Raw genomic sequence first — 13,451 nt, forward strand, 5'->3', positions numbered from 1 at the left:
AACATTGAGATTTATCCACCCCCTCCCCCTAGTCCTTTTTCATTTTCAGATAAGATTTCACTAAATTATTGAAGTCTCTCCTCAAATTTGCAATCCTCTTGCCTCAGCCTCCCAAGTTGCTGGGATTAGAGGCATGGGCCACCACGCCCAGCTTTAAAGTTTGTTTTGAGGCAGGGTCAAAACAAACCTGGCAGATTTAATCAGTTCTAAAAGAAAAGGCTTAAGCCTAGTGTGGTAGCGAACATCTGTAATCCCAGTGACTAGGAGGCCAAAGCAGGAGGATTGCAGGTTCGAAGCCAGCCTCGCCAACTTAGTGTGGCTGTAAGCAACCTAGTGAGACCCTGTCTCAAAAAAAAAAAAAAAAAAAGGTAAAAAGGACTGGAGATGTGGTTCAGTGATTAAGCACCTTTGAGTTCAATCCCTAATACTGGGGTTGTGACTCGGTTATTATTTTAAAAAGGGAAAAAAAAAGTGAAGACTTGAGCCTCGAATGTGGCTCGATAGTGGAATCTTGCATAGCTTTTTGGGAAGGGGAGACACAATGGACAAATCTAGAACTTGGGAGGACTTTGCAATTGGATCGAGATTCAAGGATATACTAACAGAAAGCTTCTAGGGCCAAGAACAATGGCCACATGTTACCATTTACATTATATTTTAATAACAAATATGTTGAAATTTTCATTTTACAGGTTAAAGAAAGAAGATTCAAAAAAGATACCTGAATTTCCTGAAGATAGGTAAGTAGGAAAGCCAGGATTCAAACATGTCCTGCCCTGTTTGTTTTGTTTTGGTTGGTTGGTTGTTTCCGTACTAAGGATTGAACCCAGGGCCTTGAGCATTCTAGACAAGTACCCAGCCACATTCTCAGCACGTAGTGTTCTCTTATATTAGTCCTTTCATTTGGAGGCACTGCCTCCTATATAGCCTCTTGCTGTGATAGCTGTTCCAAGACACTGAGACAAACCATGAGTCTGGAAATAATTTATGTGGAGACTTTCTAGTACCACTGCATTTTTTTTTTTTTTTTTAATTCTGCTGGTATGAAAAAGTGTGTGTAGTAAAAACAATTTGCTTGATCACTAAAACAAAGCCAACTTCATAAGTCACATCCATGCCCATGTTATTATTCTTACTGTAATAAGGAAGGGGAGAAGAATAGAAAAAGTTGAGAAAGTGTCTAGTAGTGTGTGGAAGAAGGGGAAAGAATATTGTATTGATGGATCACGCTTGATGGAAGAATTTGGGTTTTTTTGTTTTTTCTTTTTTAGTTTTTGTTATTTTCTTATTTTCATTTATCTTTTTTAATACTTTTGGAGGAATTTTTCTTTTTAGCTTTTGTTATTTTTAAATTTTTATTTATCTTTTTAAATACTTTTTGAGGAATTTATTTGTGATACTTGGAATTGAACCCAGGGGCACTCTGAGCTACATACCAAGTCCTTTTTATTTTTTTTATTTCGAGATAGAGTCTTACTAAGTTGTTCAGACTGTCCTCGAACTTCCAATCCTCCTGCCTCAGCCTCCCTGGAATGATAGGTAAGTGCCACTGCACAGGCCTCTTGTTGTCAAACTTTATGAAGGGAGTTGCAGCCATTCTTATGGTACCCTCCCCACATGCAGTAGTACTCATGGGGACAAGAACAAGAACTTTCTGTTTCTTGCCTATGATATTTGTATTGTACCCGTACAATATTATATGATACAGTCCATACTGAAATTCTCACATTTGTCCCAAAAATGTTTTCTTAGTTGTTTATTTTTTAATTTTAAGGTCTCAAGTGGGATCTTACACTGAATTTGTCTGTTGTTGTTGTTAGTACTGAGGATTGAACCCAGGGGTGCTTCACCATTGAACCACATCCCTATCCCTATTTTATTTTACTTGTACTGAGAATTGAACCCAAAGTCACTTTTCCACATAGCTATATCCCTAGCCCTTTTTATTTTAATTTTATTTTGAGGGTTTGCTAAGTTGCTGAGGCTGGCCTTGAACTTGGAATCTTCATGTTTTAACCTCCTGTGTCCCTGGGATTTCAGCCCTGCACCATTGCACGCATCTGGGCTGATTCTGTAATCTTCTTAAATGTAGCACTTTTTTTGTTTTGTTTTGTTTTCCATGTCATTGGCATTTTTTAAGAATGCATACCAGTTGTTGTATAGAATGCCCTACAATCTGATGTAGACTAATTTTCTCATGATCAGGATGAGGTTAAATATTTTGGGCAAGAATATTATATAGACAAAGGTTACTTTGTCCTGAATTTTTTCTTGTGGCTTTAAATTAGTAGTGTTTGGAGTGAATTTGCAATACGAATACCCTGTATTTTCAAGAATTTCCACCCAATAATTTTTGCATTCATTTATGATTCTGTTCTTTTTAGTTATACATGACAGTAGAATGTATTTTGACATAAATATACATGGAGTATAACTTCTCACTTTTGTGGCTATACATGACGTGGAATTACTCTGATCATATATTCATATATGAAGACAAGAAAGTTTATGCCTGATTCATTCTACTGTTTTCCCATTTCCTTCCCCCATCCTTCCCCACTACTTGGCCTTGACCATTTGGTTGAACCTTCACTCCTTCCTCTCCCCTACTTATTGTGAGTCAGCATCCACATGTCAGAGAGAATATTTGGCCTTAGGTTTTTAGGGATTGGCTTATTCCATGTGAATGTTTTAATACACTGATGATTATAGAATCAGGTTTTTAATTTAAATGTCTTTTTCTCACCCATAGGAAGGATTTCCCCTTGTGAACCCAAGGCTACTTCTTTTGAACAAGAAAAATATTAAACTTGACTTCAGATCATTGAGTTAATATGTTCTAATATGCACTAGGTTGTAGGCTTAGGAGTATTGTTGGTCCTAGACTCTGGGGGTAAGTCACAGAAGGCTAAACAGGTTTATAAGGCTGCCATTGGTGTGCTAAGGCAGTGGAACCAAAAGCTAGTCAGTTTTGAGGTTCTAGGGGAAGATTTCCACTAAACGCTACAGAGCCAGGCCTTCCTAAAAGAGATTACTTTGCCCACCACCTTTGTTCGTCCAAGGCTTAATGGAGTTTACAACAGTCCTGGCAAACCTCCACACAGAGGCTAACTGTCCCATCTGCCTGAAGCACTTGGAAAACCCAGTGACCATCAACTGTGGGCATAACTTCTGTCTCTCCTGCATCAGTGTGTCCTGGAAGGATCTGGAGAATAGTTTCCCCTGCCCTTTTTGTCACTTTCGCTGTCCAGAAAGGAAATTCACGAACAATTACCAGCTGGGTAATTTGACTGAAATTGCTAAGCTACTCCCATTAAGAAGAAGCAAGAGAAAACGACAGGAAGGAAAGTTTATGTGTGAGAAGCATAAACAAGTTCTGACTTTTTTCTGTCAGAAAGATCTAGAGGTTTTATGTCCACAGTGCAGTTTCTCCTCTAATCACAAGCATCACTATATTTGGCCCATAGAGAAGGCCGCCCTCTATCACAGGAAAAAATTGGAGTACTACATTGACCCATGGAAGGAGAGAGTGGAACAAATTGAAAAACTGATTAGTATGCAAAGTAGAAAATCCCTGGAAGTGAAGAAAAAGGTAGAGCATAGGAGAGAAGAAGTCAAGTCTGAATTTGAACAAATTGCATTGTTTCTCCAAAATGAGCATGAGACTGCTCTCAGACAATTACAAGATGAAGGGTTGGATATTTCAGCAAAACTACAGGAAAACCTAACAAAACTTTCAGACCATGCCTCCTCATTAAAATTTCTGTTGAAGGAGATAGAGAGCAAATATGTAAAATCAGAAGTGGAATTATTAGCAGACATTAAAAGTATCTATCACAGATATAAAAACTCAAAATGCCCTGAACCTTTTTCATTCAAATTCAAAGATTATGTTTACCAGCTTCCTCCACAATATTCTGGCTTAAACAGAATTATTAAGCAATTTCAAGTAGATGTAGTTCTAGATCCTGAAACAGCCAATCGCAAACTTATCGTCTCTGAAGACAGAAAAAGTGTGCAATATGGAAATAGGCAAAAACCACCTCATAACCCCAGAAGATTTTACCTCTGCCCAGCTGTTTTAGGCTCAGAGGGATATAATTCTGGCAGACAGTACTGGCAGGTAGAAGTGAAAGACAAGCCTGAATGGATTGTGGGTGTCTGTAAAGAGTCTCTTTGCAGAAGAAGGAAGAATCAGACTAAAACAGTTGTTGTACAGGATGGATTATGGGGAATTGGACAATGTAGTCAGACTAATTATGTTGCATTGGGCTCTAAGAAAATTAATCTTCTCCCAAAAGTAATACCTAGTAAGATTGGTATTTTTTTGGACTCTGAAATGGGTAAGATTTCCTTTTACAATATGGATGATAGAGCTCTTCTCTATACTTTTGATGATTATTTTACAGAAACACTTTGGCCTTATTTCTACACTGGAACTGACTCAAAACCTCTTAAAATCTGTACTGTCACAGATTCTGAATGGTGATGTATTAGAAGATTCATTTTTTTTTGCTTTCAGTTAGTGGATATAACTGAGCCAGTGAATCTTGTTGATAGTTCCCTTTTTAAAAAATTTGTTTTCACAATAAGCTATTATTTCATATAAAAATTTCAGCAAGTTCATAAAGATGTAGTTACATTGCCTGCTTTGTAGGCATACAAACTGTATTTCTTCAATGATTGTCAATAAAAGTGAATTAGAGTTTTCCCTGTATTTGCCTACCTATTTTCCCTATAAGAAAAATTGTCTTTTGTTTCTGCAATACTGGTGTTTGAATCTCGGGCCTCTTGCATGCTGGGCAAGTGCTGTACCACTGAGCTGCATCCCTAACACATTTGAAGAAAGCTGAGTTGCTCAGGCTTGCCTCCAATTTGAAATCCTGTGTCAATTTCCCGTGTAACTGGGATTACAGATGTGTACCACCATACCTGGTGTGTACCCATGTGGTGCATGTTACTGAGGATGGAACCCACTCTAGCACTGAACTTCATACCCACCCTTTTAAATTTTGATTCACGGTCTCACTAAATTTCCCAGGCTGGCTTAAGGTTTGGATCCTCTGGCCTCAGCCTCCTGAGTCTGGAATTACAGGTATGCTCCATCAAGAGCCAGGCCTGGTGTGTGCATGTAGTCCCAGCTGCTCATGAGGCTGAGGCAGGAGGATCACTTGAGCCGAGCCCTGGAGTTGGAGGACAGCCTGAGCAATATGAGACCCTATCTCAATGAAAGTTTTATTTTTGGTTTTGTTGCAATACTGAGGTGGGGGGGGGTATGTTTAGTCTCCATAGTTTGGAAGTTTCCAGAATTCTTTTTATTACTAATGTCATTCCATTATGATGAATGAAGATTATCTGTACTATTTTAATCTCTTAAAATGTACTTCAGACCCTGGTATGGTGGCATATCATTACAACTAAGGAGGCTGAGGTAGGAGGACCTCAAGTTCAAGGTCAACCTGGAAAACTTAATGAAACCCTGGTTCAAAATTTTTAAAAAAGGGTTGGGAATGTAGCTCAGTGGTGAAGTGCCCCTAAATCAACCCCAATATAAAAAGAAAAGAAATAGGAATATTTGGGCTATAGTATAGCTTAGTGATAGAAATTTTGCTAGTGTATGTGATGCCCTGAGTTTGAACCCTAGCTCTACAAAAAGGAGAAAATATTTGGGACTGGGCTGTAGCTTAGTGGTAAAGCACTTGCCTAGGATGTCGTGGGTCTAATCCCCAGCACTGGAAGGAAAACAGAGACATTGAAGAATGTAGAATGGGAAGAATTGCTTGAGTCACCTGTTCCCCAACTCAAGGCATAAAAAGGACTGTGGATGTGACTCTCCTGGGTTCAATCCCAATACCCCCCACAAAAAAAAAAAAAACAGACCTTAGACTTAGAGCTCAGTACCAGGCCCGTCATGGTAAAGCCCAGTGCTGGGCAGAACGCGATGACCTCTAGTCCAGTGCCTCTAGACAGAGCCTTTAGACTCCAGAGCCAGGTAAAAGTGTTGATTTCAGGGGGTCGAACTCATATTCCAGACTGCAGCACTGCTGGTCACATTGTGGATCTGGGTTGTGCCCTTGGGTGTCATTCCTTGAAGCCATGTGCTTCAGGTACATCCCAGCTCAGCTCCAGCCGTGGGAGCAAGGGATGTTTTCCAACATCCACATCAAGCACAGCTTGGAGAAAGGCTGTGTACTGGGAAGACAGATGTGAGTGGAGTATTTTGCCCTTGGTACTCAGTGCTGGGCCAGTGAAACTGAACGCTGCGCAGAACTCATTGGTCCCTTCCCCAGGATAGTTTCCACAAACATTGTCGGGACCAAGCCCAACACCTTGCAGAGACTGCAGTCCCAGTAAAATGTACTTATGTTCCAACCCAACAGCACACCTCTGCTAGCTGCAGTGGTCTCAGGCCATAATAGATGACAGCAGCAGTCAGGTCATAGCATCACGGGGCCTTGGTCCTGTGCCAGCATTGCAGTGACTGCAGTGGCAATGGGTTTACCCACCTCATCCCTTCTCCATCCCAGTCAGCATAATAGTGATTGTCCATGTAGGGGAAGAACAAGGTTGTGGGTGCAAGATATTGCTCTGGACCCCAGGCAATATATGCCAGTGAGGCCCAGGGCTGGTCAGAATTCCATAGTTCCAGACCACAGGCCAGTGACTACAGACAAGGCATCAAGGTCCATCCTGCTCAGGTGCAGGCACATGGACCCCAATGGAGATGGTCTACCCTCTCCAGGCACTCCCCAAATCCATCCTGAATAATACGCTACAGATTCAAGGCAGATTTTACCTTGGGGCACCCTCTAATGCTGAAATGGTGACCATATACCAATTGCAGGATCATGGCAAATCTGGATTTGTGTGTGTGTGTGTGTGTGTACTGGGGATTGAACTCAGAGGCAGTTTATCACTAAACTACATCCCCAGCCCTTTTAAATTTTGTTTTGTTTTGTTTTGTTTTGAGACAGGTTCTCACTAACTAACCTGGAATTTGCAATCCTCCTGCCTTTTCCTTTCAGAATCACTGGAACTACAGGCCAGTGCCAATGTACCCTGCGTAAACCTGGATTTAAAGCACCATCTAGTGCTCAATAGCAGTAATGATCACAGGCTCAGAGAACATTAAATAGCCTGCTTAGAGTTTATGGAAGGACAGACTGAAAGAAAGTCAGACTGTGAAGATTGGAATAAATACCTGGTTCTTCAATGCCCCAATAACCTTGTGTGCCAATGAGGATCTAGAAGTTTCTGGGATCTCATGAAAGTCTAAGGGAGATTAGTAGATTAGAGGAAAGGAACCAGGGGGAGGGAAGAGGAAAGGGAAAGAGGAAATACTGGGGAATGATAGCCAAATTATATTGTTATATTATGTGCATGTACAAATATAAAACATTCCACCATTATGTGCAACTACATATGATGCACCAATGAAAGATGTGGAAAAAAGTTATTTTTTTTAATTTAAATTCTGAGGAGAAAAAATGTCTCTAGGAACTATTACCTCACTGAAGGGACAAAACACCTGAAACTGATGGCAATGGCTATGTGTGGATCTCTTTCACAGAGAATTCAAAATAGTCATTTTAAGGGGAAAAGTGCAAGATTTCTCGAAATCAGTTTAATTAAGGTTTACACATTTCCTTAACGACCCTTTACTCAAGGTGTGGTGGCACAAACCTGTAGTCCCAGCTACTCAGGAGGCTGAGGCAGAAAGATTACTTGAGCTCAGGAGTCCAAGGCTAGCCTGAGTAACAGTGCAAGATCTAATCTTAAAGAAAACACACAAACAATTAAAAAAAAAAAAAAAACCCTGAATTTTCATAAACAAAAAGAAAACAAGGTTGTGTGTATTCCTGGTTCATAGTTCAAAAACTTGCTAGCTTTTCGAACATGGCGTTAGCACACAGGTGCTTAACAAACCACTTTTCTTTTCACATCCTTCTCCAATATCATCATAACCCTTAATCTTCAGTCTCCCAGAGTCCTGAACCACGCTGTATACTGTTGATATGGCCATACATCTGTCCCTCAGTGTTGAATTTTTTTTTTTTTAACTAGGGAACGTTCTTTTTCATAGTGAGAATAAAGAAAATGAATGTCAAAATATGAAAAAGTTACAAGCAATGGTGTGTTAGTTTTTTCATTACTGTGACCAAAGTCTCAACAAGAACAACTCAGAGGCCAGGTGCTGTGGTGTACACCTGTACTCCCATCAGCTTGGGAGGCTGAGGCTGAGGATCACAAGTTCAAAGCTGCCTCAGCAAAAGCGAGGCACTAAGCAACTCAGTGAGACCTGTCTCTAAATAAAAACAAATTAGGGCTGGGGATGTGGCTCAGTGGTCAAGAGTCCCTGAGTTCAATCCCCAGTACCTCCCCCTCCCAAAAAAAAAAAAAAAAAAAAAAAAAAAAACAAGAGAAAGACAAGTTCATTTTGTTTCACTGTTTCACAGGTTTATTGTTCGTGGTGGGTTGACCCCATTGCTCTGGGCCCAAGGTGAGGCAGAACATTATGGCAAAAGGGTGTGGTGGAGGAGCACTGGAAGCAGAAAGGGGAAGGGACTGGAGGAAGGCACCCTTCCAGGCCACACCCCCAGTGATCCACCATCTCCAGCCATGCCCACCTCCCTAGTTACCACTCTGTTAGTCCACTCAATCCTGAAAGGACCCATTAGGCCTCCACTCTCACAATCTAATAATTCCTCCTCCAAACATTCCTGAGTTAACACAGGAAACACAGAGGACATTGTCTCTTTCTCTACCTGCAATAGGTGGTCTGCCATTTGACTCTACCTCTGCTGTGAAACTTTTTAAATTTTAATCAGTGATCCGGTGTCCAAATACATTGATATGCATTCTGTCTGATTTTTAGTTTTCTTGAATCTTTCAGGAACTTGCTGACTGGTATCGCACTACATCTTCTCAGTTTAACAGATTACTCTCTCCTCTCAGCATCCTCAAATATGGGTGATTCCCAGGATTCTTCCCTCCTTTTCAGTTAACTCCAGGAATTTTTTTTAATTTTTTTTTTTTTTTTTTTTTGGGTGTGTGTGTTTGTGTGTGGGTGGGTGTGGGTGTGGGTGTGTTTTAGAGATTGAACCCAGAGGCATTCTACTACTAGGCTACATTCCCAGCCCTTTTTATTTTGTTTATTTTGAGATGGGGTCAAGCTATTGCCCAGGTTGGCCTTAAAATTGCAATCTTTCTGCCTCAGGCTCCTGAGTTACTAGGATGACAGGTGTGCACCTGACATGGAGAATTCCTTATTCCAAGTTTCCCAGGCGGAGCAGGTTCCATAAGACAGTTGCATGCCTCATGACACTGCAGTAAGGTTTTATAGTGTGGGAGGAGATCCAGGCTTCCCTATAGGCTTAAGAGCAAAACCTTGGGCTTGGGATAGCCTGAGAACTCTGATAAGGTATACCCATTGCTTATAGAAAACGCATTCATAGAGAGGCTGAAAACTGTCAGATCCGCAATTCTAAGCAGGTGTCCTGGATCTCATATATCCCAAGTAGGCATCTCATCTAACTCTTCACCCAGCCGACTTTGTGTGCTCTCACTTGATACGAGTCACTGAACCTAGAAGCTTGTAATACAAAGATCCCATCTATAGTTCCTGTCATGAAAGAAGTCCAAGGGCCCGAAAAGGATATGTGGTTTGAGGACTTCCTCCATGTTGTCCATTCAGAATATAAGGTTTTTATTTAAAGAACAGTAGCAATAAAAGAGCCTGAGGGCAACTCATGGTCCAGTCTCAGAAAGCATGAGGGTAAGTTGCTTAAGTCTCTACAATGATGTCTCCAGAGGTGCAGTTTAGAGTGCCTAATCTATTGCAATTTAGATTCTAGATCCTTTGTGGGGGATGTCATTAAAAGTAGACTGATTTGTAAATAACAGCACAAATGGCCTTAAGCCAAAAAAAAAGTCCCTTTTTTGGGGTACTGGGGATTGAACCCAGGGCCTCACGTATGTTAGCACTTTCCCTCTGAGCTATATTCCCAGCCCCTTAAACCAATTTTATATTGCCTCCAGGATGCAATAACGCCAAAAAGATGTTAAGGTCATTTTCACATTGGTATGTTGAGTCTTGACAGTATCAGAGGTGGAGGTGCTATTAACTTACTAATCTTCAGAAATTTAAATAAGAGAACTTCCCCCCCACTGCAATACCAGAGATAGAACCCAGGGTTGTTTCCGCTCCTGAGCTACATCCCCAGCCCTTTTTATTTATTTGGAAAGATGATCTCACTAAGTTCCCTAGTCTGGCCTCAAACTTGCGATCCTCCTGCCTTAGCTTCAAATTCTTGGATTATAGAGGAAAGACTCTGGCACTAAGTGCGGAACAATGACCTGTTCCCTTTGTATAAACTCCTTTGTCAGTACTCCTATGTCCTAAACGTGTGTCTCCAATAAATCTTTTTTTTTTTTTTTTGTGGTACTGGGGATAGAACTAGAGGGTGATTCACCACTGAGCGCCCAGATCTTTTGAGACAGGGTCTCACTAAGCTGATGAGAGTCTTGATAAGTTCCAAAGCTGTCTTGAACTTGCAATACTCCTGCTTCAGTCTCCTAAGTCACTGGGATTGTAGGTGTGCATCAGTGTGCCTGGTTTATAGAGGACTTGCTTAGCATGTGAGTCCCTGGGTTCAATCTCCAGCAACACAAAAAATATTTAAAAATGAAATATTTGAACAGTGATGGCCTTTCACATATTGACTATTCTTGCTTCACATGAGTGAATTCATAATAAGCCCACATGTGAAAAAAGGGATATTCTAATGCCCAGGTGCTCTACAGAACAAGGTTAGATTTTACATTAGTCACACTTATGGAGGAATCTAAATACACTGTTGGTTCTAAACCAGAAATAGGTCTAAACTGATCTAGAATGTTGAGCCACATGATAAACCTGAATCTATACTCTTGCCCCCAAATGCCAAGAGTTATAGAAACTTCATAGATCAAAGCTGGGAGCGGTGGTACACACCTGTAATCCCAGCAACTTGGGAGGCTGAGGTAGGATGGCAACTTGAAGACCAGCCTCAGCAACTTATCAAGACCCTGTCTCAAAAAAAAAAAAAAAAAAAATACTGGGTATGTTGTTCAGTGTCCCTGGGTTCAATTCCCAGTGCCAAGGGGGGAGGGGAATTCATATATCAATTAAATCTCTACCAGCCTTGGCAGAAATGAGTAAATGTAATACAAAGCAGCAGAGATAAAGTGCACTCTTTCCAGACACTGAAGCCAGTTAGCAAGTTCAAGTCCAGTCTCAGCAACTTAGCAAGACCCTATCTCAAAAAATAAGGGCTGGGGTTTAGCTCAGTGGTAAAGTGCCCCTCGGTTCAATCCCCAATACCAAAATAAGTAGAGTACTTGCCTTGCATACACAAGGCCCTGGGTTCAATCCCCAGCACGGCAAAAAAAAAAACAAAAACAAAAAAAATTTAAAGGGGGGCATGGGACGTAGCTCAGTGGAAAAGCCCTTACCTGGCATTCATGAAGCCCTAGGTTCAATCCCAGCATCACTAAAGGACAGATGATGTCACACACAAAGTATGGCAAATTATTCCCAAAATGGAGTAAAGGAGGGTGGCTACCAAAAAAGAAAAAGCAAGGAAAGAAGACTCAATGAGCTTGTTATGGAGATCACAGGGTGGGGCTGCTGTGAAGGTTTCCACACAACCAGGTTTGAACCTCCCACGTGTGCCAAGAGGGAACGCCTGAACTTTCTCATCTTGCCCAGGTGTTGACCAGAGGGAGGGTCCTGAAAGGTTAACAGCCAGACACCAAAGTGGAATCAGGATCTTTATTACAAGTACTCTAGTATCTCCAAGAGCATGAAAGAAAATAAACTCAGAAAATGGCCCTCCAGGTAGTTTACTCTTCTCTAACAAGAGTGATTGTCAGAGACTTTGAGGAACTTTCAATAGAGAAAATAGGCACAAGTGTTTCTCTAAAGTTTTCAGTGAAATTACACAAACATGATCTGCTATTCAAATTATAAAACGAAACCTCTCCCAACTCGTAATCCAGAAAAACTCCAACCCGCTTGACTTGTGCTGACTGCCATTCATTTGTGGACTGCCCAATTTGCCAGCAACCATTGCTGGGACAAACAGATACAAAACCTTTTGTGGTGAAGGATTCTCTACATACGCCTAAGGACCATTCACCTGTGCCCCTCACTTCTACTTGCCAAAAATGTCTCCCACTTCCAAATCGCTCAGAACTCCAGACAACTGCATAAAAAGTGGTTGGCGGAAGAGGTAAATGGCTTGAGTTCTTCATTTCACATTTCACACTCTTCCCATCTGCTGAGATAACAAGGTTAGGGTGGGAGGTTTGAGAATCTAAAGTCAAATCTACCTGAAATGTGCTGATCATTTTTTGCAGACCAAAATAATGTGGAGGCGGGTGATAATTCTCTGTCTTTAATTCATATGAAAAAACTGCTGGGGGTTTTATGTCAGTGTACCTGCTGTTAATGCTTCTAATACCTCTCAGTAAATCCAGGTCTGCTTGCGTACATGTCTCTCTTATTTCACTTAAGAAACTTTTTAGTGCGCCTATGTGGGCTGAAATTTGGCTTTTGTTTTTAACTAACTTTTCTGCCACAATCTTCTCTTGTGTATGTAACCTGACCTGTAATATACCTTGCTCCTTTCCTAAGAAGTGTTTAAGTTCTTCAAATTCATGATATAATTCCCTCTTCCAATTTCCCATCTCCCATCTCAGTTTAATGGATTTTGAAACTTGTACTTCACATCCCATTTCAGCATCTTCAACTTGCTCCCTGAGGAGCTTAATGTAGTTCTTGAGCTTACTCCTGTGACGAGTTGCAGCTTCATCAATGGGCCTCAGGCAGTGATCTTGGTGGTTGGAGGAGACCCTGCACTGGGGACACAACAACTCCAGGTCCTCCTCGCAGAACAAGTCCAGAACTTCACTGTGCTTCTCACACAGGGGTCTCCTCTTACTTCTCGTATCGGGCAGCTGCATGACAATATCAGCCATGTTACATAACTGCAGGTTGCCCTTGAGATTCTTGTCAAGGCAGTGGTGGAGACAGACAGGACAGGGGAAGACATCTTGTAGATCTTTCCAGTGCTGGTAGATGCAAGAACGACACAGGTTGTGCCCGCATTCAGTGGTCACTGCATCTGTCAGGTAGCCTAGGCAAATGGGACAACTGGCTTCTGTTTGAAGCTCTTCCAGGGAGGCTTCAGAGGCCATTGTGCATGAAGGCTCTGCCTGAGGAGACCCTTTCCAGTAGGTCTCCAGGAACTCTGAAGTGAGAAGCCAGCAACCCCTCAGCGTTCTCTGTTGAAGTCAGCCAGAGTCCCCAGAGATTATGGTCCTACACACCTGTCTGTTTTCTCTTCAGCTCCAGAAGCAGCTGCCAAGAGGAAGGGAAGACCCCAGGCACTCCTGATCCCGTTACTGGA

The 13,451-nt window shown here is 41.5% G+C and overlaps 2 protein-coding genes across 2 annotated transcripts; one reads left to right on the forward strand and one right to left on the reverse strand.

Moving 5' to 3' along the window:
* Positions 1-1,510: 1,510 nt before the first annotated feature.
* Positions 1,511-4,656, forward strand: LOC306661187 (tripartite motif-containing protein 60-like). The gene is made up of 2 exons (XM_079140019.1): positions 1,511-1,539; positions 2,753-4,656. The coding sequence occupies exon 2, from the start codon at positions 3,068-3,070 to the stop codon at positions 4,487-4,489; it is 1,422 nt and encodes a 473-aa protein (XP_078996145.1). The 5' UTR covers positions 1,511-1,539; positions 2,753-3,067; the 3' UTR covers positions 4,490-4,656.
* Positions 4,657-11,883: 7,227 nt separating this feature from the next.
* LOC306662161 (tripartite motif-containing protein 75-like) lies at positions 11,884-13,239 on the reverse strand (the record flags this gene model as incomplete). The annotated part of the gene is made up of 1 exon (XM_079141725.1): positions 11,884-13,239. One exon carries the CDS (start codon positions 13,237-13,239, stop codon positions 11,884-11,886), a length of 1,356 nt encoding a protein of 451 aa, XP_078997851.1.
* Between the last annotated feature and the right edge of the window lie 212 nt (positions 13,240-13,451).

Source organism: Sciurus vulgaris (assembly GCF_902686455.1).
Source record: "Sciurus vulgaris genome assembly, chromosome: 5".
NCBI classification, from domain to species: domain Eukaryota; kingdom Metazoa; phylum Chordata; class Mammalia; order Rodentia; family Sciuridae; genus Sciurus; species Sciurus vulgaris.

Excerpts from the sequence above, each read along its gene's own strand:
- LOC306661187 (XM_079140019.1), top strand. The coding sequence starts at position 3,068 with ATGGAGTTTACAACAGTCCTGGCAAACCTCCACACAGAGGCTAACTGT.